Source organism: Podarcis liolepis (assembly GCF_965112155.1).
Source record: "Podarcis liolepis genome assembly, chromosome: 13".
Classification (NCBI taxonomy): domain Eukaryota; kingdom Metazoa; phylum Chordata; class Lepidosauria; order Squamata; family Lacertidae; genus Podarcis; species Podarcis liolepis.
This window is the reverse complement of record NC_139573.1, coordinates 10,296,251-10,322,697: the sequence shown is the minus strand read 5'-3', so window position 1 is coordinate 10,322,697 and position 26,447 is coordinate 10,296,251. Positions and strand designations below refer to the sequence as shown.

Here is a 26,447-nt window from a genome sequence, read left to right as displayed (position 1 = left end):
TCTCTGAAGCCATTGGGCTTACTTGAGATATTCAACCTTTCCATCTAGTTAGAAATGTAATTCAGAAAACTAAAAGGCTTGTCCTATTAGTGTTAGTAATATCCAATGTGTTTTCCTCCAGATATTGTTGCATATCTCTGCTCCTTTTCTTTCTTAAAACTATTTAAAAATCAAGGGAAATGGCTGTTTTAAACTTCTCCTTCTTCTATTCCTCAGCTGCCTTGTGGGTGAGAGATAAAGAATGTAGAGCCCTCAACAATTTCACAATGTATTTTGTTTCTGGTACCCTCTGTTGTCTTCAACATGAATTTGCAGATTAAATTATGTAATTGATAAGAGACTTTTTATTAACAATCAGACATCCATATATTTACAAAATCCATCAAATGAATTTAACCATTTCTAAATGAAAAGGCTGACAGTTTTGCTATTAGGATTCCATTTGCTGTAAAGGTACAGTAATACATATCGGGGTGTATATAGTGTTAGGGAAGGGTAGTAACTCTAGTAGGGAACATGTCATGCCTCTTCTGGGGTAGTTTACCTTCCTCTGATCCCCACCCTGCACTCACCTCTCACCTGTGGCTCCTAGAAGCTGTCAGCATTCAACAGCAGCCACACCCCACCCCAGAAAATGCAACTGGCTGCCTAAACCAGGTGAGGGCAGCCAATGGGCCTCGAATCCTCAGTGAGTTGGGGAATTTCTCTGCATAAAAAGACAGGATCAGACTGAGTGAGTGGATGAGAGCAATAGCAGGTCCAATGCTTAAAAAGGTGGCTACTGCAGGTGCTGTAGAGGGAAATGAGGGGCAGATGGGTCTCGTAAACCTAGGAAGGAAGCCCACCTAGGAGAAGGAAACTTTGAACCTAAATCTCCACTGCATTACAGCATTACTCATTTGTGAAAAAGGCTTTGGGAGTAGAACCTGAGGAAAAATCTGTACCCATTGCCTTTCAGACATTTTTGGCAAACAAAAAAGTTGAGAAGCAAACTCTACACATATCCAGAATAAGGACCTGGAAAGTGATACCAGCTAGCAAGTCCATGTATTTTGGGACCCAACAGAGCCACAAATTCCACTGTCATTTATACCTTTCTCTGTGTTAGCTGCTCTTTGTTGTTCAGGTCAGGCCTCACCACAATAATGTAGCATTTAGGGGTGAAAATGCAAGCCAGTAACCCAGCACCGGAAGCAAAGATGGAGAAGATCTCCACAGCCACCATGTATTTTCCTCTGGTGCTCAGGTAGGTTGGAATGAAGGAGAGCCAAACACTGCAGAAGACCAGCATGCTGAAGGTGATGAACTTGGCTTCGTTGAAAGTGTCAGGCAACTTCCTGGCTAGGAAGGCCACCGTGAAGCTGATAGTGGCCAGGAAGCCCATGTAGCCCAAAACACAATAGAACATGGAGACTGACCCTTCATTACACAGAAATATGATTTCTTCAGTCATTGAGTGCATGTCCACATCTGGGAATGGGGGAGAGGTTGCCAGCCAGAGGACACAGATTCCTACTTGAACAATGGAGCAGGAAAAGACAATGGAATAAGCCAGTTCTTTGCCTACCCATTTCCTCATATTGGATCCTGGTTTGGTAGCCATGAATGCCAAAACCACCAATATGGTTTTGGCTAAGATGGTGGAGAGGGCCACAGAGAAGACAATGCCAAAAGCAGTTTGTCGGAGAAGGCAAGTCACCATATTAGGTTTTCCAGTAAACAGCAAAGAAGAGAGGAAACACAAGAGGAGGGAGATAAGGAGACCATAGGTGAGGCTTCTGTTGTTGGCTTTGACTATGGCTGTATCGCGATGCTTAATGAAGATGCCAAGCACCAGAATTGTGATGAGAGAGAATAAAAGTGCAAAAAAAGTTGAAACAATGGCCAAGTTTTCATCAAAGGCTAGGAAGTTTGGAATCTTAGGAATGCATAGATCCTGGCCGCTGTTTGGATATTGATCTGCTGGGCAACTGACACATGTTTCCATGTCTGAAAACAAACGGTGCATGACAATTTGAAGCAATCAAAACTATTCTTAAGAATTTCCTAATCAGTAATCCATCTAGCATAGTGATTTCTACCTAAAAAGGTTTAAGAACTTCAAACCCAAATTCTTTTAACCTAGTGGCATCAAAAGTAAACCTCATGAATCCAATCTGGAATTTTCTACTTGGAGGATATCTTCTCTTACAGCCCCCCTCCTTTGTCTTAGAACCACACAAACTGTACAGCAAATTAAGAAATTACAGCTGAAATCTTAGGAGCCTAGAAAGGCAAGTTTAATGAGACTTTCACCCTCTTGTCAAACAACCTAATTCTTAGAGGGGGAAACACCACTTGTATTCCACCCTATATTTGCAGAGGTTGGAGGTATAATATATAATAAAAAAAATATTCAAGATGTTTTAAAGATAAAAATATATTGATGTTATCTATAAACTATTAGAACAGGACCTCCATTAATTTAAGCCTCCTATCCTCAACAAAATTGCCAAGAGCCCAGAGCTTTTGTAATATCTGAAGATGTCATCTCCCACCTTTCTCATCTGAGATCATTCCGTCTGGACATGGATCACAATCATAGCAGCAAAACTTCTTCCCCTCCTTCTTTTTCTTCCCATAACCAGGAAGACAGTGGGCATTACATATAGAGAGGGGTGGCACCTATCCAAAGAGACAGGAAGAGTTTAATATTGTTTTGGGGAATTATCCAGTATCAGGTGCTTTAACAGTTGCTGCTCTAAGTATCATACAAACTTAAGAAGATTTCAGTATTCATACCTGGACCATCCAATCTTACAGCTGTGTTAAAATTTGGTGTGATTTCACCCTGGCTTTGCCTTTTGATGGAGTCACCACCTAACGGCATTTGCTTCAAGGAGTTCACATGGTGTTCTTTTGTGGTGGCTCAAGGAATTAAAGGTAACCCTTTATAGTGGCTCTGCTTCTATCTGTAGGGTCACAATAAGAAACTAGCACTAGGAAATTATTGAATGACCTTTGGATTGTGGTGCCCTGTTAGACCCCATTCTGTCTCCTATAGTATTTATCATCTATAGGAAATCCTTTGGAACAACATCCTAGGATCTAGCACATGGTGTCATGTGTATGCTGATGATGTGAAGTTCTACCTTTCCATTCCATTTGAATGAGAGGAGGTGGTGAAGGTGCTGGTTTGGTGTCTGGAGGCAGTGATGGAAGGGATGGGGAGAGAGAAATGCTTTGGGTGGGTGGTGCCTATGCAACACCTGTTCTGGGAGGTGTTGCATTCCCTTTCAAGCAAGAGGTCTGGAAGCACTCCCACCTTAGACCTACTCACCTGCTACAACTGGTCCTAGATGCATGCACTCTGAACTTAGCTTCATACAAACTAAAATTTCATGATGTTCATTCTCAACCCAAGTAGTGATACAGCTAGCGTAGTCTTCAATCTAGTGCCACTAACTGGAGAATAGTTTCATGGATTTCATAAACAGGAATGGTAGATGATGCTGGACTCTCTGATAGCCATTGTTCCTTCTTAGTGAGAGATGTCTTCTGCACAGGTTCCTCAGTTTGGTATTGTGGCTCATTTGTTTATGTACTGATAGACCTTACAGCATTTCTTAAAGGACAATATTTCTCCTGGATGGCTTATTAGGTAAAGGTAAAGGGACCCCTGACCATTAGGTCCAGTCGTGGCCGACTCCGGGGTTGCAGCACTCATCTCGCTTTATTGGCCGAGGGAGCCGGTGTACAGCTTCCAGGTCATGTGGCAAGCATGACTAAGCCACTTCTGGTGAACCAGAGCAGTGCACAGAAATGCTGTTTACCTTCCCGCCGGAGCGGTACCTATTTATCTACTTGCACTTTGACGTGCTTTCGAACTTCTAGGTTGGCAGGAGCTGGGACTTAGCAACGGGAGCTTACCCCGTTGCGGGGATTCGAACTGCCAACTTTCTGATCGGCAAGTCCTAGGCTCTGTGATTTAACCCACAGTGCTACCCGCATCCCTGGCTTATTAGCATGGAATAAATAAAAAGGGAATGTCAGTATCCCATGTAATGTAATATTATGTACAAATAAAAGTGCCATTAGCAAAACTGAAGGCCAACATGCACGGCCTCAGAGGCTGAAGGTGCAAACATACAGAAAAGTCACTCTTTCAAGTAGAGTATCTCTCAATTAAAGCACTATGAAGCACTTATTTTAAGCCATATTTAATATTGAATTTCAAAATCAATAATGTATGAATTGCTTTTGTTACAATGCATTTTGTGGATAACCACAAATTTTGGCATTTCACAGATTGTGCCGTTATTCCCATACCTGAGTGAAGTCTCTGTGCCATTTCATTCTGTCCTCATTAATGGTGAGCTCTTTGCCCGGAGGGGCCTGAGGATCCAACCTTCCCACTTTGACTCTGATGTATGATCTATTTGGGAAAGTGACCAAGTTGGTAATATCAAAGCCAGCCGCTAACTCTCCATATTCATTTAATGTGATTTCATCCCCAGCACTGTTGTTGAATGAGATTCTCCGCAGGAATGAATGGAGCTAAGAGGAAGAGAATTAAAAGGTCTATAAAGGATTCCAATAGTCTAATTAAGATTGTTGAATAGCTTTCCAAGATGGAATTAATTCCTTTAGGAGGTAAACACTTCAGTTCACAATGTAGAGCATCCATATTTCAGTTGCACATTCAGGAGGAGGTGGAAATCATGAATCTGTGTCAATTCAGCATTTGACAGACTTCCATAAAGATATTATGAAGGAGAGTTGAGCCCCTAGACTTGCTTGCTTGGGACCTGACTTTGTCATGATCTGTGACAGGGACAGAATTTGAGAAGTCATGTAAGAGAAGCAATGGGAACTCATGTTCTCAAAGATAGGAATGCAAGATGAGAACATCTGACTGAACCTTTCCTTACTTTATAGAGCAGAGCTGAGCATAGTGTCATGGGCTTGCTGGATGCAGAGGAGTGGCAGGAAGCAGCAGCTGGGGAACCCCCAAGGGACACCCCAAGGAAAGGAGGCTCAGAACCAGGGATTGATGGTGGGATGACAAGGAGTGGTCAGTGACAGAAGAGGGAGCAGACTGGGAGGAGGGGTTTTTGGAAACAGAAGAGACAACAGGGTTGTGTGAGCAGGAAAAGGTTGTGACAGACAGCAATCCAGTCTCCGAGGCAGAAGAGGAAGCTGGAGAGAAGGGGGCAAAGGGGCAGAGAACAGATGGTTGCCAGGCCAGGCTCCAGGCCCCATAGAAAACTGGTGGCAGGCATGTTTGCAAGGAAGGACTGGGTACTTGGGACTGCCAGGATGTCCCTGGGTGGTGACCTCTTCCAATGGGCTGCTCTTCTGCCCTCCTCCCCCATTCTACACCACTGGGTAATTGGAGAAGGTCATAGAGACAGAGAGATTTGCGGAGGGATTTGGAGAGGTAACAGAGATTTTCAGAGTGTGGAGGAAGAGGTGGTTGGCAGAGCCTCAGACTGCAGAATAGCTCTGAAACACAAGGCATTATCATTGCCATCACCAGCTGCTGAGAAACCAAAAAGTGTAAGGCAGTTTCCACACTGGAAAAGAAGTTGGAGGTGCTGGACTTCTTGAAGGATAGGACGTCTGTGAGTGCTGAGGCATGCAAATTTGGCCACAACGAATCCAGTATCCAAGTCATCAATGTTCATGAGAGGGAGAAACATGGGACTGTGGCAGCACTGACTGCAAATTTGACCAGCCAGGGGGACAAGGCTTTGGTGAAGCAGAGATGGCACTGAACTTATAGGTGGAAGATATGAACTGGACATTGGTTTCTGAGGATAGCAGCATCGTAAACCAAAATCCTCCGGTCCTCTAAGACCACTCCCAATCATTCACAGATGAGGACCAGCTTGCCAATGGAATTTAAAGCCAGCCTAGGTTTGCTTAACAGCTTTAAGATTTGCTTAAACCTGAAGAATGTCTGAATGACAGGGGAGGCTGCATATGCAGAAAAAGAGGCTTCCAAAATGAACCCTGCACAACAAGCCGAACACAACATCTGACTGTCAGTCAGACCCTCTGGTGCTTTTATCATATGAAGAATAATTCGGTGAGGGAGAAGAAGAGGAAGAGGAGGAAGAGGAAGAGGAAGAGGAAGAGGAAGAGGAAGAGGAAAAGCCACATTTGTCCCTCACCGGTAAGTGAAGCAGTTTTTTAAAAATAGCTTTAAGTTGGTTTTCTAGGAGTTATTCTGGCTTTACATGAGTCTGCTTATATGTGTGATGGCCAGGAATGTGAGTTAACTGTCATAGTTGTTGCCTGGTTAGATATGAAAGCTTGAGTCATGTAAAGTCAGTTCAGTATCACTATGGGAAATATTTTAATTCCCATCTTTGATATAATAAAATTACTTAAGGTTTGGACATCTGGGTTAGTGCGATCGGCTAATGGCGGATTCCCTCTGAGCTCCGGAGGGAATCAGCTCCGCAGGATTGGGTCTTGCCGCTGCGGTGACGCGGGGACCCTTAAAAATCACAGGCGGTGAAGCCTGTGAACCTGGTGACTTGGCAGGCACCATTAGCGCCCCCCGACCCGTGAAGGAGCCTTTTTAAAGGCTTCGGAACGGGGGACGGGGTCAGCGGTGCGGTGCTGTGAGTCGACTGCTTCTCCTATGGAGTGAAGCTGCATGCCATGGTCGGAGAGCGCTGACTTCTTCTTGTGAACAATTGGACTTTAAAGTAGCAACCCGTGAGTAGTACGGAAATTGGATTTCTAAAGGAATTTTTTTTTTTAATTAGGCACGATCGGGGAAGGCGTAAACAGGAAATCCGTCTCCCGGTCCTATAAATAATCTAAAGCAAGGACTAACTAACTAAGGTTGAGAGGATTTTTTCTTTCTTATTGGGCAAAAGATATTAATTTCACAATTTGGCAGCTTAAGTAATTTTTACTGGAGGATAAGAGCTAATTTTTGGAGCTGAAGTGTCACCCCCCCCCCCCTGGACCCGGGAGTGATCTGTGAGAAAGCCTGCTGGAGAGATATTGAAGAGCTTGACAGCTGTCAAGCTAGCTGTCAAGATGGAAAAAGCGAACTTTGTTTTCTGTCTCTGCTGGTTATATTTGTTACAATTTGGTTATACTTTGTTGAAAATAAGGAAGAACTGATACAAACTAACTTGATTTTTGGATTTGAACTGGAACGAATACTAAGTAACCAAAATCCCTCTAGAGGGGGTTTTGGGACATTACAAGAATGGCTGAAGGAGGGAAAACTCAAGCTAAATTGGACAGAAATTTCTTTCTCTTGGGAAAGTTACAAGGCCAAATTGATGTTTTGGCTACTAACGTTGCAACCCTAGACTTAACAGTAAATAAGTGCATTGAATTTGATAAGGATTTGATCCGGGAAGTGCATGCAGCTGGACAAGAGGAGAAAGTTGAGAACTTTGAGAGTGTGGAGAAAGAGACACATGTTGTTTTTGAGGAAAGGGAAGGAGGAGATGTGGTGTTGCAGATGACAAAGGAGAGCCAGAGTCCTGACATGATGGCTACAAAGGAAAACAAGAATTGGATGATGAAAATCTGGTTTAAATTGGAGACTGAAGAATGGAGAGATCTCTATATGTGGGGAGCTGAAGATCTAAGGATTACAAATTTGATCAAGGTGAAAGCTGGAGCTTTGGGAGTATTTGGACTTGAAAGGTGCAAGAAACAAGATCTGGGCTCCACTTTTAAGTATGGCGGTCTGGCTGGAGGAAGCATTGTCCCTATCGGATTAGAGCATCTCCGAGATCTGGTGTTTAATATTAAGGACTATCAAAAAAACCGGCAGAGAGGAACTGAGAGACAATTAAGGGCCTCGGATGTGAGATCTCCAGGCTGATAGCAGATTGAGACTGATGGGCATTTGTTGGGGATTGAAAGGGGATGGGGTGGGGTTTGGGGATCCAAAGGGTGTATAATTATAATTTGTCTTTTTCTTTTTCTTTTGTTTTGTTATCAGTATGAAAAGTGGGGAATTCGTGGAAGGGAATTTGGGTCGACTTTAGAAAAAAAAGGATTTAACAATGAGTACTGAGGTATAAATTTTGAGGTTTATAAGGTAAAACTGGTTTTTTAAAATGAAGTAAGTATAAAAAGGTTAAAAACTGGGGATAAGAACTTGTTGAATTTACAATTTGAATTGGAATATAAGAAGGGGAGGTGTGGGGAAATATGTTATAGAAAATAAGGATTGTAAACTGTATATGTTTTTAATTTTTTCTTTTTCTTTTTTCTTTTTGGCTTTTTTAAAATGGAAAATTCTTAATAAATATTTAATAATAATAAAATTACTTAAGGTTTATCTTTAATTTCTTAACTTCTATTCTTTTATTTCATTACTGATAATTAAATGCCAACTCATATAATGGATCAATGCAGCGAATGTTTTGTAAGAGAGAACATTACCTGCCAAGGTTCTACATACTGAGGAGAGAGTTTTCCCTTAGCATCTCTCCTTTTGCGGATGACTGCAGCCAAGTGCATTCTATTTAAGGCATGTGCCAAAGCATAGACAGCATTATAGATACTGTAGCTGTGGCCAGTCATGCTCATTTCAAAAAATGGTGCAGGGAGACTCTCCAGCATCTCCTCTCCAGTACACGTGGTTGGTGAGAGAGTGGCATTTGAAAGTGAACAACTGAATGCATCTTCCCAGAAATCTTGGATAAAACCATCTGCGTCTGTCCAATAAGGATGTACATTCTGAAGAAAGTCTTGAAATTTGTGAATCTCCTTGGAGTGAATTGCAAAGGAGATAGCACCATGGAACATTCGTATATTAATAGTAAATTTTTGAAGGCTATATAATATGAAATCAAGTTGGGCTGTTGTAATCCATACTTTTCCTTCATGTGACTTCTTATAAGGAAGTAGTAACCGAGTTATCTCCATTGTCTTTATAGCACTTGCTAACCATATAATAATACCTTCTCCATATAGAAGAACTACATTGGCTTTGCTGGTTGTGAAAGGTGTAAATGAAAACCATGCATTCAGCGTTCCTACTATGTTACCGTTATAATGCACATTGGGTTTAGGTTTTTCTGTGAATGCTGAACAGAGTCCATTACTGAACAGCATTGGTTCTATTGTCTGTAAGAAACGTTCTCCAGCTTCATTGCCTGGAGTGATCAGCCCGACCCATTTCCATCCAAAATGCAGAAGTAACTGGATTATTCCCTTGTACTGATGATCTTCATTGGGGACCATGCGGTAAAAGGAAGGGAACTCGGTTCCATCATTTATGGCTGGTTCAAATGAGCCAAATGAAATCTGGAAAAGGAAAAAGCCAAACATTTCCAAGTGTAATAAAAAACTAATGGTATTCCAACTACTTTGAATATAAATATAAATCCTATATATCCCAAATTTATGAAGCTTAGGGACAGCACCAACCTCAATTTACATAGAAAAACATAGACAATCTTGCTCTATGCTTTCTGTGGATATTATTATTACTATTATTACTATTATTGTTATATCAGTTTCATACTTGTTCACATCGATTTTTTTCAAGTAGAGGGAAGAAATTATCATTGCTTATTTTAATATATTAATAAAGGAATGATTGAGGTGGAGATAGAGCAATAGAAACTGTTCCTTTGCTCTGTAACCTTTACAGTGGTTGTAGAGATTGGCTGATTCTCCATCTGCTAAAAACTCTCCTGGGAAGATCTCCATAAGATTATATATGTTATTATTCTCTGACCACAAGAAACCACATTATTTAAAATATCAGTAAAATACAGAATCATAGACTGGTTGCAAAGATTGAAACAACTAAAATGAAACTAACTATACAGCAGAACAACATAATATTGCCACTTCCATATAACTTTCCAGAATGTCAAATGTCTGAACAATAACAAGAAAACCGTGTTTTTAATTAACTTCTGAAAGTGAGCAATGCTAAATAAAACCATACTTCTCCAGGAAAGGAATTTCATAAGTTTGAAGGGAAGGAAAATTCTTAGTTACTGCGTCCTGAGTTATTTATGCATTTGTAAGGTAGTGTCAACAGCATAAATTGATACGGGTATCTCAGATACATGCAGTGCAGTCCTTTCTGGACTGATTCAATACGAACCATTGAGGTGCCTCATTTATGAACCTAGCACCTGACAGCAATCTTCTATTATTACATCTATTAGACACAAATTGCCCACATTGTTAGATATGCATATTAAGCCCCGACCCCAATTATATCCACATTTTGCAGTCCCCTTTTACTATTTCCATTTTACCATATTTATGAATCAATAGGTTCCTGCTGCATGGAAACGAGAAGAGTGAATTATGGAATGAAATACCCATTTTTCAAAATCCATATTCTACCTGTGGAATCTTGAAAAGACCTAAGACGTTTGCCATGCACCCGGAGGTATCAGAGTCAAATCCCCCAATGGCTCCTATGACATTTTTCTGGATGCCACACCTGTAGTTGGGAACAAAGTGATGTGATTTAAAGATCAGGTCCAGAATTGTTCGGTAGGCCATCTTTGAATCATAATAGCTATCATAGATGTGGAATCCCAGAGAGACATTGGGCAACATCCTGGGATTCTTGTTGATCTCATCAACAGCAAAGACCAAAGCAAGGATGTGCTGGTAGAACTTTGTCATCACCCTGCAAATGAAATGAGTTAATGTTTAATGGGAAAATTAAACAGTGCATATTATCTAGATATAGGAGAAATTCACCCACCTGCTTATAAAGGGCACAGCCAGCAAAATTTATTTATTTATTTAGACAACCTTTATATAATACTGTGTCAATAAAAATATATTAAAGTGTTTTCTACAACTGCTGCAAACTTCATCGACGTCTTCATCAAACTATCTACTAGGACCACAACATCTTATTGATGATTTCTTACAACCAGTTGAGACCCCATGACCGTAGAAGTGAAGTTAATTTTTTTGCTCATCACTTTGCACTTGCTTACAGTCAATTGCATTTCCCATTTTCCTGCCCATGCATTCAGTTTATCATTTTGTTGCTGTTTGCAACCCATGTTTGTTTTCTCCACCCTGGACATTTTGGTATCATCAGCAAAGTTCAGTACCTCACTGCTTGCCCATTTGTTCTTCATATGTTTTTATGCCATCCCTTTTCTCTTGCTCTTACTCTCTTTTCTCTCTGCCTTTATAGACTTAGACAAAAAAGCTTAATGTTCATTGCCATTAAGCTTTTGTGCATAGCCTATGTGCATGGATATTTCTAATAAAATTGTGTGTGTGTGTGTGTGTGTAGAAAATCCTTCCATTCTTTTTCTTAAAAAAATCCTAAAGCTTTTTTCTCCAAACCAATCAAAAGTTTTGTTCCAGTTAGCCATGACATATAAAGAATAAATAAAATAATATTAAGTACCATATAAGTACCACTTACTTACAGTGGGGTATTAATGAAGACCTGGGAAGGGTGTTCATTGAAAGAAACTCTGGGTAATATGTAATACGTATAAGATACCGTTTCACCAATGACAAGGTCACCAGGTTCATACCACTCATTTGGAACATGAACAGGATTATTTGTGGTGCATTTGACACTTTGTACTTGGGACCCCATGTTGGTGAGAAGCAGAAGTAGAAGCAACATCCTGATGACAAATGTCCTTCTCTGCATAGACACTCCTGTTTCTCTTTACAATATTATTGCTGTCCTCCACTTGATTTGAACAAGAGAGATTGGGTGGTCGTTGATTCTGTCAATTTGGTACTTTAAGGGACATGTATCCACCTATTGTTAACTTAAACACTGTCACAATAGAATGCCTTGGATGGCAAATAAGATGCAGTAATTTGATATGAAAGAGGGAAACTGAAAACTGAGAGGTAACAAAGTCCAGCCTCTCTCTCCTCCTTTACCATAGCTGTCTATGAAAAACTGGGGAACTAATAATCATTTCAGACTTGCATGTTGCGTGTTTTCCAGTTTGACATCTCAAGCTTCAGCTTGTGGAATTGATTATAGTAATTCTAATAATTACAGGGGAGAGAATCACTTTTGTAGTGCTTTTGGAGTCTATGGCGCATCAGCAGTAGGGGAACTGCCAAAGTAATTATATTTGTGATGTTTCAGAATAATAGGTTAGGATTGTACCTAGAAGGTCATCCAGTTCATCCCCTGTCAATGCAGAATACCCACAAGTATTTGCTATTTTTTAAAATCCACTGATAAGCAGGAAACAACACTCTTCATAAAATTTCTCTATCAAGTATTTTTTAGAGTTTCTGAGTGTCAGAGGTACATTGAAGGAAACTAGGGAAGATACCATTAGCAGTTTGGGAGAAAAGCTGCTAACCAACTACAGCAAGAAGTAATCCTTGAGCATATATGCCAACAATTTTGAATAATTGTAATACTTACAATTGGCAGATAGCGATGTGGAAGTACCCATTTGTTTTTACTTTCTTTGTTTTCCCTCCTTTTTATCTTTTTGCATTGTTTTGTTTGTTCTTTCTGTTTCTTTCTTTCTCTCTCCTTGTTTTATTTTTGTATCGTTATCGTTCAGATTTGGAAACATTTATAAGAAGCTTTGGAAGTAAGAAAACAACTCACTCTGAAACTTACTTACAGGTGGTACCTAACACCACGGAAACTACGCCCAGGAACCTCACCAAAATGCTGGAGAGGATACACCTCCACAGGCACATACCTCCACATGTGATGGGAATGTCCTAAAATCCAACTCTTCTGGACCTCGATCATACAAGAAATATGCAAAATAACTAAGCAATATTAGAAGTCATTACAGAACTGGCCCTACTAAACATCTTCCAAGACAATAAATGCCCACTCACAACACAAAGAGCTTATAACCCACCTACTCTCAGTAGCCAGAAGCATCATAGCCTGACACTGGAAAGACTTCTCAGGAGTAAGCGTAGATCAATGGTATCAAATAGTATGGGGAACAGCCTTACGGGAAAACCAACCAATAAACTGAAACTGACAAGGGGACAAACAGAAGATGATGCCTTCACTCCTGTATGGTTAACCTTGATCATATAGCCCAACAAGGCAACAACAAGAACCTGCCAACAGCATATGAATCAGTCTGGCTAACCTGATCCAAACACACACACACACACCACTCACACATGAAAATAAATTTCACTATATCCAGTCAAAGACAACCAGCCACACCCTTAGCTACCCCCAACCTCTTTCACCACCAATGGAATACAAGCGAATAGTAAAGAGAACCCACACAAGTGATGCTGACACAAAACCCCACACATACACTAAGCAGAATAGAAGCACTGCCACCCGACCCCACTCTACTCAGCATCCCCCTCTTTCTTTCTTTCTTTCTTTCTTTCTTTCTTTCTTTCTTTCTTTCTTTCTTTATAAAATTTTTATTGGTTTTTCAACATTTATATAAACACAAACAAAACACAATACAAACAAACAAAGACATAAACAAACATGTATAATTTCAAAATCCTTTTTTCTTAAACCCTACTTCACTGACTTCCCCGTACCACCCCTTTCCGCATCCCAATTTCAAAATTAATTTCAGCAAGTCCTCCTCCTTAATTTTATCCAATTTTCCCTTGTTCTTTTCTTTTACTTAATCATCTGCAGCTGTGATCCCCTTTTTTCTCGAACCCACCATCCCCCATTTCTTCCTAATGTAGTCCTAATGTCTCAACAAATGAAACTGATCTGTAGAAAATGTAACTTGAAAAAAGAGACGTTGCACATAGTTTATTAAACCAAGAAATTTTAATAAAAATATAGCTTTCTTTTTTAAAAAAAATGTTTGGGAGGTGGGGAAGGAAGCAAGAGGGTCCCTGGATGAAAGGCATGGCAGAAACTGTCTCCCAGGGGGAGAGACTGGGAGAAGAAGTAGGGTCTCAGGGGGGAGATGGGAAGGTCTACTTCTCTGTGTGTGACTAAATGAGTAGATATATATGATATAAATATGATAAAGGGCCCATCTTCTTTCTCTTTCTCTCCTTATTTTTGGGTTTTTTCTTTTTATTCACCTTGTTCTGTAGACTAGGTTGATTTTTATTGCATTCCATGTTGAAATTTTTCAATAGGATAGAATTGAATTTATTATGGTCCCAGACCAGAGTCACATACCGTATTAAACAAATCAGAAACACAATAAAATTAAGTTTAAATTAACAATCAATATAACGATAAACAATACAGTTATGACAGCAGTTAAAATATAGTTTAAGTCTTAATCTCTACAATATTATCTATAATTTGCTTCTAAGGCCTTAGTCTTTATAATACACAGCTTGGTCCCTAGGTTTTATGGCAACCGCGCAAAATTTGGCCACCTTTAACGTGATCTCTGGATCCTTGTCCTCTATCAGAGATTTTAAACATTGAGGTTGGGGCCCACTTGGAATTTTCTGTATAACAGGGGTGATAAAAACTGAGCGTATATCCTTGTAAAAACAGCATCGTAGCAGGGCATAAGAGATGGTTCTCACCTCTAACGCGCCGCAGGGGCAAACTCGTTATAAAAATTATACATATAAGAACTTCCAGATTGGCAAAGCCAAGTGTATGCACTTGTTTGAGTGGTAGTGCACTAAGGCATATGGAAAATAAGAACAATTTGAACAAGTAAACCTAAAACCGAATGAAAATAGTAAAACACCTCCTGCTAAATAGCATCTAGATGTGTTCACTACTGAGGACAAAGCTTTAAAATGAAGCAATTTCAAATCCAAATAGACCAAGGTCAGCAAGAACTTCCAGCCCTCACAAACTTCATCTTCTTCTGTTCTTGGAGTCTCCTAGTCTTACTTCATTTTGTTCTGCATTAGCCTTCCAAGACAAACGCAAAAATCTCTGAAAAACCCTGGTGACAGCTTTATTTGCATACATTGTTTCTTTCCACTTCTTATCCAATCTTCTTAGCACAGTAGAACTCTGTTTAGATTCCCATTACCCAAAATCTGAAGTTTCTTTTTTGAAATTTTATCCTTCCTGTGCAGCTGCTAAAGAGTTTCAAGGGAAAAGTGGTCATTATTCCAAAAGCAAAATCAATGAGAGAGGGTGCCATGCTATTGTATCCACATGTGAATACAGCAGATTTCCATGAGCAAACAAGGGAAGGACCATAGTTTAGTAACATATTCTTTTTATTGAATGAACCCAGTTCACACAGTTGGCAGTCACTTACTAGATCGCTATTCTTTGTCAGTCTTTGGTTCTCATTACATGTGAAACCAGATATCCATACAGGTAGCTATTGTGCAAGACGGGGTTCACAAAAGGTCAGGGAGCTGGCATGGATATGGAGTGAAGTTGGAATGGAGTGAAAAGCAATCCAGGGCCCCCCAAACAGTCCAGGCCACACTTGATGAAGCCAGGGACCTCTGGCATGATCTGAGATCCATTCCAAAGCAGTTCAAGAGCTGGCCTAATGTCTAATTAGTGTCAAAAACTCTAATTAAATATATGGCTGGAAGCAGAGTGGGAGGATATGAAGTTGAAACTTCTCCAAACTCAGGATTGGGGAAGGGGTCCAATTCCACAGGGTTCTGTTTTGCAAACAACTTATTTGTGGAGAAACTGCATGTAGTTGAGCACCCTGCAGGATCTCTGCCCCGAGGCAACTGTTGAGTGAAGGCAAGGAATCTGTGGGGTGGGGCATCAGGTAGGAAGGAGAATCAGGCACTCAATCTCCTACATTATGCTGGGAATACACACTTTGCAGCTTCCAATGGTCTCCCCAAATTTGTTCAGGAAAGGCACAGAGACTCTTGAGCAGAAATGTGGGGCACCCATGGGGATGAAGGAGAAGAGTAGGAAGGCAAAGTAAATTTCCTGGTAAACTCTTGGTGAGGAAACGACAGGGAAAGTGAAGCCTGCTAGAAAGTCCATTTAGCCTAAGAACCAAACGAGCCACAAATTCATCTGTCCCTTAAACCTTTCTTTGTGTTAGCTGTTCTCTGTTGTTCAGGTCAGGCCTCACCACAATAATGTAGCATTTGGGGGCAAAAATACAAGCCAGTAACCCAGCACCAGAAGCAAAGATGGAGAAGATCTCCACAGCCACCATGTATTTTCCTCTGGTGCTCAGGTAGGTTGGAATGAAGGAAAGCCAAACACTGCAGAAGACCAGCATGCTGAAGGTGATGAACTTGGCTTCATTGAAAGTGTCAGGCAACTTCCTGGCTAGGAAGGCCACCGTGAAGCTGATAGTGGCCAGGAAGCCCATGTAGCCCAAAACACAATAGAACATGGAGACTGACCCTTCATTACATAGAAATATGATTTCTTCAGGCATTGAGTGCATGTCCACATCTGGGAATGGGGGAGAGGTTGCCAGCCAGAGGACACAGATTCCTACTTGAACAATGGAGCAGGAAAAGACAATGGAATAAGTCAGTTCTTTGCCTACCCATTTCCTCATATTGGTTCCTGGTTTGGAAGCCATGAATGCCAAAACCACCAGTATGGTTTTGGCTAAGATGCTAGAGAGGGCCACAGAGAAGACGATGCCAAAAGCGTTTTGTCGGAGAAGGCAGGTTACCTTATTAGGTTTTCCAATGAACAACAAAGAACAGAGGAAGCACAAAAGGAGGGAGATGAGGAGAGTATAGGTGAGGATTCTGTTGTTGGCTTTGACTATGGCTGTATTGCGATGCTTAATGAAGATGCCAAGCACCAGAATTGTGATTAGAGAGAATAAAAGTGCAGAGGAAGTTGAAACAATGGCCAAGGTTTCATCAAAAGCTAGGAAGTTTGGAATCTTAGGAATGCATAGATCCTGGCCGCTATTTGGATACTGATCTGCTGGGCAACTGACACACGTTTCCATGTCTGAAAACAAACAAAGAATGCATGACAGTTTGAAGCATCCAAAATTATTTTAAAGAATTTCCTCATTAATCCATCTAGCACAGTATTTTCTACCTAAAAAGCTTTAAGAACTTCAAGCCCATATGCTTTTAACCTAGAGGCATAAAAAATAAATCTCATGAATCAAACCCATAATTTTCTACATGGAGGACATCTGCTCGTACAGTCCCCCTGCTTTTTCTTAGAACCAAATAAACTGCATAGCAAATTAAGAAATAAATTACAACTTAAATCTTTGGAGTCCAGAAAGGCAAGTTTAATGAGACATTCACCCTCAATTCGCATCATCTCTCACCACTGGTCCTGTTAGCTAGGGATGATGAGAGTTGTAGTCCCAAAACATCTGGAGGGCCGAGTTTGCCTATGCCTGAACTTGAAGGTGAAATATATTTTTTAAAAATTATTCAAGATGTTTTAAAGATAAAAATATATTGATGCTATATATAAACAATGAGAACAACACATCTGTTAATTTAAGCCTTTTGTCCTGCAGCAGTTTATCGTCAACAGAATTGCCAAGAGCCCAGAGCTTTCGTAATATCTGAAGATGTCATTTCCCACCTTTCTCATTTGAAATCATTCCTTCTGGACATAGATCACAATCATAGCAGCAAAACTTCTCCCCCTCCTTCTTTTTCTTCCCATAACCAGGATGGCAGTTGGCATTACATACAGAAAGCGGTGGCACCTATGCAAAGAGATAGGAAGAGTTTAATATTATGATACTGTTTTGAGGAATTTATCAAATTTCCAATATCAGGTGATTTAATAGTAAATAGGAGGACTAATTGCATGAAATGATCCGTAGGTACACAAGTGGCACATACATTGTGGTAAAAAGCTGCTGTTCTAAGCATCATACAAACTGAAGAAGATGTCAGTATTCATGCCTGGACCATCCAACCTTACAGCTGTGTTAGAATTCGGTGTGATTTCACCCCTGGCTTGGCCTTTTGATGGAGTCACCACCTAACGGCATTTGTTTAAGGTGTTCACATGGTGTTCCTTTGTGGTGGCAGAAGGAATTAAAGGTAAGCCATTATAGTGGTTCTGCTCCTACCTGCAGGGTCAGTACAAGAAACTAGCACCAGGAAATCATTGAATGACCTTTGGATTGTGATGCCCTGTTAGATCCCATTCTGTCTCCTATAGTATTTATCATCTATAGGAAACCCTTTGGAATAATATCCTAGGATCTGACACATGGTGTCATCTGTATGCTGATGATGTGAAGTTCTGCCTTTCCATTCCATTGGAATGAGAAAAGGTGGTGAAGGTGCTGGACAGGTGTCTGAAGACAGTGATGGAAGGGATGGGGGCTGAATCCTTATCAGAGAGAAATGCTTTGGATGGGTGGTTCCTATGCCAGACCTGCTCTGGGAGGGGTTGCATTCCCTTTGAAGCAAGAGGTCTATGAGCACTCTTCTAACTCATCACTAGAGTCTGAAGTGTTTTTTGGTGTTAGGTAGGATTCCTCCAGCCACATCAGACATATTGACCAGTTACAAACAGTCCTAGATGCATGCACTCTGAAGTTAGCTTCATACAAACTAAAAAAGATTATGATGTTCATTCTCAACCCAAGTAGTGATACAGCTTGCTCCTTCTTAGTGGGAGATGTCTTCTGCGCATGTTGCTCATTTTGGTATTGTGGCTCATTTGTTTATGTACTGATAGACCTTACAGCATTTCTCCAAAATGGCTTATTAGCATGCATTAAATAAAAAGGGAATGTCAGTATCCCATGTAATATTATGTACAAATAAAAGTGCCATTAGCAAAATTGAAGGCCAACAGGTGCAAAAATTAAAGGTGCAAAAATAAAGGAAAAGTCACTCTTTCAAATAGAGTATCTCTCCAATAAAGCACTATCCATCTAGATATGAAAACTTCTTATTTTAAGCTATATTTAATAGTGAATTTCAAAATTAATAATGTATGAATGGCTTTTGTTACATCGCATTTTGTGGATAACCACAAATTATGGCATTTCACATATTGTGCCATTATTCCCATACCTGAGTGAAGTATCTGTGCCATTTGATTCTGTCCTCATTAATAGTGAGCTCTTTGCCAGGAGGGGCCTGGGAATCCAGCCTCCCCACTTTGACCCTGACATATGATCCATATGTCTGAAGTGGTTTCAGGTGCTAGTGAATTTCAAAATGAATAATGTATGAAGTGCTTTTGTTACATCCCATTTCGTGGATAACCACAAATTCTGGGTTTTCAGGGACTGTGTCATTATTTCCATACCTTAGTGAAGCGTCTGTGCCATTTGATTCTGTCTTCATTAATGGTGAGCTCTTTGCCCGGAGGGGCCTGAGGATCCAAACTTCCCACTTTGACTCTGATATAGGAATTATTTGGGAAAGTGACCAAGTTTGTAATATCAAAGCCAGCTGCTAACTCTCCATATTCATTTAATGTAATTTCATCCCCAGCACTGTTGTTGAATGAAATTCTCTGCAGGAATGAGTGGAGCTAAGTGGAAAAGAATAAAAAGGTCTATAAAGCATTCCAATAGTCTGATTAAGATTGTTGAATAGCTTTCCAAGATGGAATTAATTCTTTTTCCTCTAGGAGTTGAACACTTCAGTTCACTATGGAGAGCATCCATATTTCAGTTGCACATACAGGTGAAGGTGGAAATCATGAATCAGTGTCAATTCAACATTTGACAGTCTTCCATAAAGATATTATGAAGGAGAGTTGAGCCCATAGACCTGCTTCCTTCGGACCTGCCTTTGTCAATATCCATGACAGGGACAGAATTTGAGAAGCAATGGGAGCCCATGTTCTCAAAGGATAGGAATGCAAGATGAGAACATCTGACTGAACCTTTCCTTAGTCTATAGAGTGGACTTGAGCATTGGTGTTAGGGACTGGCTGGATGCAGAGGATTGGTTACAGGCACCAGCTGGGGACCCCCAAGGAACCCCCAGGGAAAGAAGGTTTAGAGCCAGGGTTTGGTGGTGGGATGACAAGGAGTGGTCAGTGGCAGAAGAGGGAGCAGACTGGGAGGAGGGGCTGTTGGAAATTGAAGAGGCAACAGCAGGGGTCAGCAACCTTTTTCAGCCGTGGGCCGGTCCACTGTACCTCAGACCTTGTGGGGGGCCGGACTATATTTTGGGGGAAAAATATGAACGAATTCCTATGCCCCACAAATAACCCAGAGATGCATTTTAAATAAAAGGACACATTCTACACATGTAAAAACATGCTGATTCCTGGACCATCCGTGGGCCTGATTGAAAAGGTGATTGGGCCGCATCCAGCCCACGGGCCTTAGGTTGCCTACCCCTGGGCAACAGGGTTAGGTGAGATGGAAGAGGCTCTGACAGACAACAATCCAGACTCAGAGGCAGAAGAGGAGGATGGAGAGAAGCATGGTCTAGAGACAGTGGCCACACAGTTGTTAACCTCTTCTGGGGTTAGGCTTCATGGCCCAGAAACCTCTGGCGGTGGGCAGGCAGGCAAATTTGAGGAGTTGGGGACAGTGGCCTGCCTGCCTGTTTTCTCTTGGATAGGCTGAAGATCCCCATAGAAGCCAGTGCCTGAGGTGGGGTTCCTGGTTGTGCTCCCTCAGAATTATGGGTCTGGGGCGATGGACCCCGGCCTCCAACTTTACACCACTGGGTAACTGGACAGGTAAGAGAGACAGAGAGAATTGCAGAGGGATATGGGGATAAAACGGAGGGGTTTGCAGTGTGAAGGAGGTGGTTGGCACAGCTTCAGTTACTTGTACTTGTTGGTAGTCTATTGCTTATGAAAGTCTGTGTCATCTAATGTCTGTTCAGTATCATTATAGGAAATATTCTAATTCCCATCTTTGATTCAATAAAAATTCCTTAGCTTTATTTTTAATTTCCTAATTTCTATTCTTTTATTTCTTTACTGATAATTAAAAGCCATCTCACATAATTTATCAATGCAGTGTACCTGCCAAGATTCTACATATTGTGGGGAGATTTCCCCCCCGGCATCTCTTCTCTTGTGAATGACTCCAGCCAAGTGTATGCTATTTAAGGCATGTGCCAAAGCATAGACAGCATTATAGATACTGTAGCTGTGGCCAGTCATGCTCATTTCAAAAAATGGTGCAGGAAGGCTCTCCAGCATCTCCTCTCCAGTACACATGGTTGCTGAGAGAGTGGAATTTGAAAGTGAACAACTGAATGCATCTTCCCAGAAATCTTGGATGAAACCATCTGCCTCTGTCCAATAAGGTTGTATATTCCGAAGAAAGTCTTGAAAGTTGTGGATCTCCTTGGAGTGAATTGCAAAGGAGATAGCACCATGGAACATTCGTATATTAACATAAATTTTTTTTTGAAGGCTGTGTAATATGAAATCAAGTTGGGTTGTCGTAATCCATACTTTTCCTTCACGTGACTTCATATGAGGAAATAGGAGCTGAGTTAACTCCATCACGATTAAAGCATTTGCCAACCATAGAATAAATCTACTTTCTCCGAATACAAGAACTGCATTGGCTTTGCTGGTTGTGAAAGTTGGTAACAATATCCTTGAGTCAGCCAGCGTTTCTAGAAAGTCACCATTATAATGCAGATTGAGTTCAACTCTTTCTGTGAAAGCTGAACATATTCTATTCTTGAAAAACATGGGTTCAATTGTCCGTAAGAAATGTTCACCGGCTTCATTAGCTGTAGTCACGAGCCCAACCCATTTCCACCTGAAATGCAGAAGTAGCCGGATAATTCCCTGATACTGAAGGTCTTCATTGGGGACCATGCGATAAAAGGAAGGGAACTTGGTTCCATAATTTATGGCTGGTTCAAATAAACCATATGAAATCTGGAACAAGCAAAAGCCAAATGTTTCTAAGTGGAAACAAGAACTTATGAGATTCCAATTTATTCAAATATAAACACACACACACACACACACACACACACACTATATTGAAAATATATCCTAAATGTACCAAGTTTAGGGACAGCACCAACCCTGGCTTATATAGGAAAACACTGATACTCTTGCTCAGTGCCAGGGCTGTCTTAAGAATATGCGGTGCCGGCATGCAAAGATCCACCAGGCGCCTCTTCCCCAGGTTGCCCAGTCCCAGGTGCACAGGAGGTCAGAGCTGGCTGGCCATCTCAGTGTCTCGCTGGCTCGGTCGCCCCCAAACCTGCTGCCTGGCGCCCCTAAGAGCCCGGCGCCTGGATGCCCAGCACCCCTAGCGCCTATGGGTAAGTCGGCCCTGCTCAATGGTTTCTGTAATTTATTATTATTATTATTATTATTATTATTATTATGGCATCATCGCAGCTTTATACTTGTGTACACTGATTGTATCCAAGAATAGGGGAGCATTTATCATCACTCATGTTAATATACTAAGTGGATGATTGAATAAAACTCCAAAGAGAAGGTGGATCATGTACTTTTGCTCTGTAACCTTTATAGCGGTTGAAGAGGGAAGTTGATTCTTTGTCTACTTAGAACTCTCTTGGGAAGGTTTCCTGGGAAATCAAGAAGAGCTCTGAAAGATTAAATATGTTATTGTTCTCTGACTACAATAAACCACATCATATAAAATATCAGTAAAATGAAAATTAACGTACCAGCAGTAATTTTAAAAAATGAAATCCAACAATGAAGTAGAACAGCACAATGCTGTCACCACTATGTATATAACGCTCTGAAATCACTGGTGACAAATTCCAGAATAATAGCAAGAAAACAGTGTTTTCACTTAGCCTCTGAAAGTGAACTTTGGGAAAGGACTATCTTGATTTTTAAGGGGAGGAACATTTTTAGTTAATGTGTCCTGAGTTATTCATACCTTTGAAGTCATCTGTCAATTTCATAAATTGAGTAGCTCACTGGAAGCCAGTGCAGTGCTTTCAGGTTTGATATACATGAACCAGTCTAGGCTTCTCATTTACAAACCTGGCAGCTTTGCAGCAATCTTCTATTACATCTATTAAACACAAATTGCCCTTCTTACACACATTGTTGGATATGCATATTATGTCCCTTTTACGTTGTCTATTTCCCCAATCCATATTTATGAATCAGTAGATTCCTAATGCAAGGAAAGCATGAAATCTGTTTTTCAAAACCCATATTGTACCTGTGGAATCTTGAAAAGACCTAAGACATTTGCCATGCACCAGGAGGTATCAGAGCTAAGTCCCCCAATGACTCCTATTACATTTTTCTGGATGCCACACCTGTAGTTGGGAACAAAGTGATGTGATTTAAAGAGCAGGTCAAGAGTTGTTTGGTAGGCCATCTTTGAATCATAATAGTTATCATAGATGTGGAATCCCAGAGAGACATTGGGCAACATCCTGGGATTCTTGTTGATCTCATCAACAGCAAAGACCAAAGCAAGGATGTGCTGGTAGAACTTTGTCATCACCCTGCAAATGAAGTCAGTTAATGTTTAATGGGAAAATTAAAGAGTGCATATTATCTAGATATAGGAGAGATTCACCCACCTGCCTATAAAAAAGGGCACAGCCAGCAAAATCTATTTATTTATTTAGACAACCTTTATATAATACTGTGTCAATAAAAATACATTAAAGTGTTTTCTATAGCTGCTGCAAACTTCATTGACGTCTGCATCAAACTATCTACTAGGACCACAACATCTTATTGATGATTTCTTACAACCAGTTGAGACCCCATGACTGTGAAATTAATTTTTTTGCTCATCACTTTGCACTTGCTTACAGTCAATTGCATTTCTAATTTTCCTGCCCATGCATTCAGTTTATCATTTTGTTGCTGTTTGCAACCCATGTTTGTTTTCTCCACCCTGGATATTTTGGTATCATCAGCAAAGTTAAGTACCCCACTGCTTGCCCATTTGTTCTTCTTATGTTTTTATGCCATCCCTTTTCTCTTCCTCTTACTCTCTTTTCTCTCTGCCTTTATAGAATTGGATAAAAAAAGCTCAGCGTTCATTGATAGTATATGTGTAGCCTATGTGCATTGAGATTTCTAATAAAATGTGTGTGTGTTTGGAAAATCTTTCCATTTTTTAAAAAAAAGTTCTGAAGCTTTTTTTTTCAAACAAAAGTTTTTTTCAGACAGACACGGCATATAAAGAATAAATAAAATCATATTAAGTACCAGTTACTTACAGTGGGGTATTAATGAAGACCTTGGAAGGGTGTTCATTGAAAGAAATTTCGGGTAATATGTAATACATATAAGATACCGTTGCACCAATGACAAGGTCCGCTGGCTCATACTACTCGTGTGGAACATGAACAGAATTATCTGTTGTGCATTTAACACTTTGTACTTGGGACCCCATGTTGGGGAGAAGCAGAAGCAAAAGAAATATTCTGATGACAAATGTCCTTCTCTGCATAGACACTCCTGTTTCTCTCTACAATATTATTGCTGTCCTCTACCTGATTTGAACAAGAGAGATTGGGTGGTCGTTGACTCTGTCAATTTGGTTCTTTAAGGGACACGTATCCACCTTATTGTCAACTTAAAGACTATCACAGCAGAATGCCTTGGATGCCAAATAAGATGCAGTAATTTGATATGAAAGAGGGAAATTCATAACTGAGAGATAACAAAGCCCACCCTCTCCCCTCCTTTACCATAGCTGCCTATGAAGCACTGGGGAGCTTACAATCATTTCAAACTAGCTTGTTGATCCTTTTTTTCCAGTTTTACATCCAAAGCTTCAGCCAGGTGAATTGATTACTGTAATTCTAATAATGATAGGGTAGAGAATCATATGTTCAATGTTTTTGGAGTCTATAGCACATTAGCAGTAGGGAAAATGCCAATGTTTTCATATTTCTTACAGTGTAGAAAGAGCCTCTCTGGGTGAAAAACTGGGACAAGAAGATGCACAGGAATGACAAAATTGCAAGCAAAAGAAACTTAAGATTTGGGGTAATGGGAATCTAAATAGAGTTCTACTGTGCTTCTGATTGGCTAAGAAATTGAGAGAAACAATGTAGGCAAGTAAAGCTGTCAGTCAGGGATTTTCAGAGAGTTTGTGTTTGTCTTGGGAAACTGATGAAGAACAAAATGAAATTAGAATAGGAGACTCCAAGAACAGAAGAAGATGAAGTCTGTGAGGGCTGGAAGTTCTTGCTGACCTTGGTCTGTCTGGATCAGCAATTCCTCCATTCTTAAGCATTGTCTTCAGTAGTGAACACTTCTAGATACTATTTAGCAGGAAGCATTCTGCTGTTTTCATTCGGTTTTATGTTTACTTGTTCAAACTGTGGTTATTTACCACATGCCTTGGTGTGCTACCACCCAAAGAATTGCATACACTGGAAGTGCATATATATATATATATATATATATATATATATATATATATATGTTTTCGTAGATTTTCACGGGTACAGGAATGCAGGTTTTGGTGTCCTCGGGTGTCTTCCCGTGTAAAAGTTGGGGTGTCTAGGCGACGTTTCGACGAGGTCTCACTCGTCATCTTCAGGCTGGTGCTTTCGGCTTCTTGTTACTGGAACAGAGCTCTGTTCCAGTAACAAGAAGCCGAAAGCACCAGCCTGAAGATGACGAGTGAGACCTCGTCGAAACGTCGCCTAGACACCCCAACTTTTACACGGGAAGACACCCGAGGACACCAAAACCTGCATATATATATATATATATATAAACTTTTTTATTGAAAATTTTTGATATAGAATATAATAAGAATCAACCTAGTCTACAGAACAAGACTAATAAAAAGAAAAACCTAAAAAATAAGGAGAGAAAGAGACAGAAGATAGACCTTTTATCATATTTACATCATATAAATCCAGTAATTTAGTCACACAGAGAGAAGTAGACCCTACCATCTCCCACCTTTGACCCTACTTCCTGTGCAGCTGCTAAAAAGAGTTTCAAGGGAAATATGGTCATTATTCCAACAGCAAAATAAATGAGATAGGGTTCCATGCTATTGTATCCACATATGAGTAGAGCAAATTTCCAAAAGCAGATAAGGGAAGGAGCATAACTTAGTAAGATATTCTTTTTATTGAAGTGAGCCCAGTTCATACCATTGGCAGCCACTTGCTGAACTGCTTTTCTTTGTCCGTCTTTGGAGTCTTTTGTCCTCTGTTACATGCAAAACCATGTATCCATACGGGTAACTAGTGTTCCAGAGATTGTTCACAAAAGGTCATTGAGCTGGCATGGACATGGAGTGAAGGTGGAAATGGGTGAAAAGCAATCCAGTTCAGGCCCAACTTGATGAAGACCTCTGACATGATCTTGGATCCATCATGAAGCAGATCAAGAACTGGCCTAATGTCTAATACAGTGGTACCTCGGGTTAAGTACTTAATTCGTTCCGGAGGTCCGTTCTTAACCTGAAACTGTTCTTAACCTGAAGCACCACTTTAGCTAATGGGGCCTCCTGCTGCTGCCGCGCTGCCGGAGCACGATTTCTGTTCTCATCCTGAAGCAAAGTTCTTAACCTGAAGCACTATTTCTGGGTTAGCAGAGTCTGTAACCTGAAGCATATGTAACCTGAAGCATATGTAACCTGAGGTACCACTGTAATGTCAAAAGCTCCAATTAAACATATGTCTGGGAACAGAGTGGGAGGATATGAAGTTGCAACTTCTCCAAACTCAGG

The 26,447-nt window shown here is 40.6% G+C and overlaps 1 protein-coding gene across 1 annotated transcript in view; it reads right to left on the bottom strand.

Annotated features, from left to right (window-relative positions):
• LOC310692593 (vomeronasal type-2 receptor 116-like) overlaps positions 1-23,231 on the bottom strand; it is a gene marked incomplete at its 5' end in the record, with an annotated part of 38,289 nt that extends 15,058 nt beyond the window's left edge. Inside the window, 4 exons of the mRNA XM_083473536.1 lie at positions 15,909-16,804; positions 17,405-17,531; positions 19,100-19,327; positions 22,944-23,231. Of these exons, the coding sequence (XP_083329662.1) occupies positions 15,909-16,804; positions 17,405-17,531; positions 19,100-19,327; positions 22,944-23,231 (1,539 nt within the window). The remainder of the gene's footprint in view (positions 1-15,908; positions 16,805-17,404; positions 17,532-19,099; positions 19,328-22,943) is intronic.
• Positions 23,232-26,447: the final 3,216 nt, after the last annotated feature.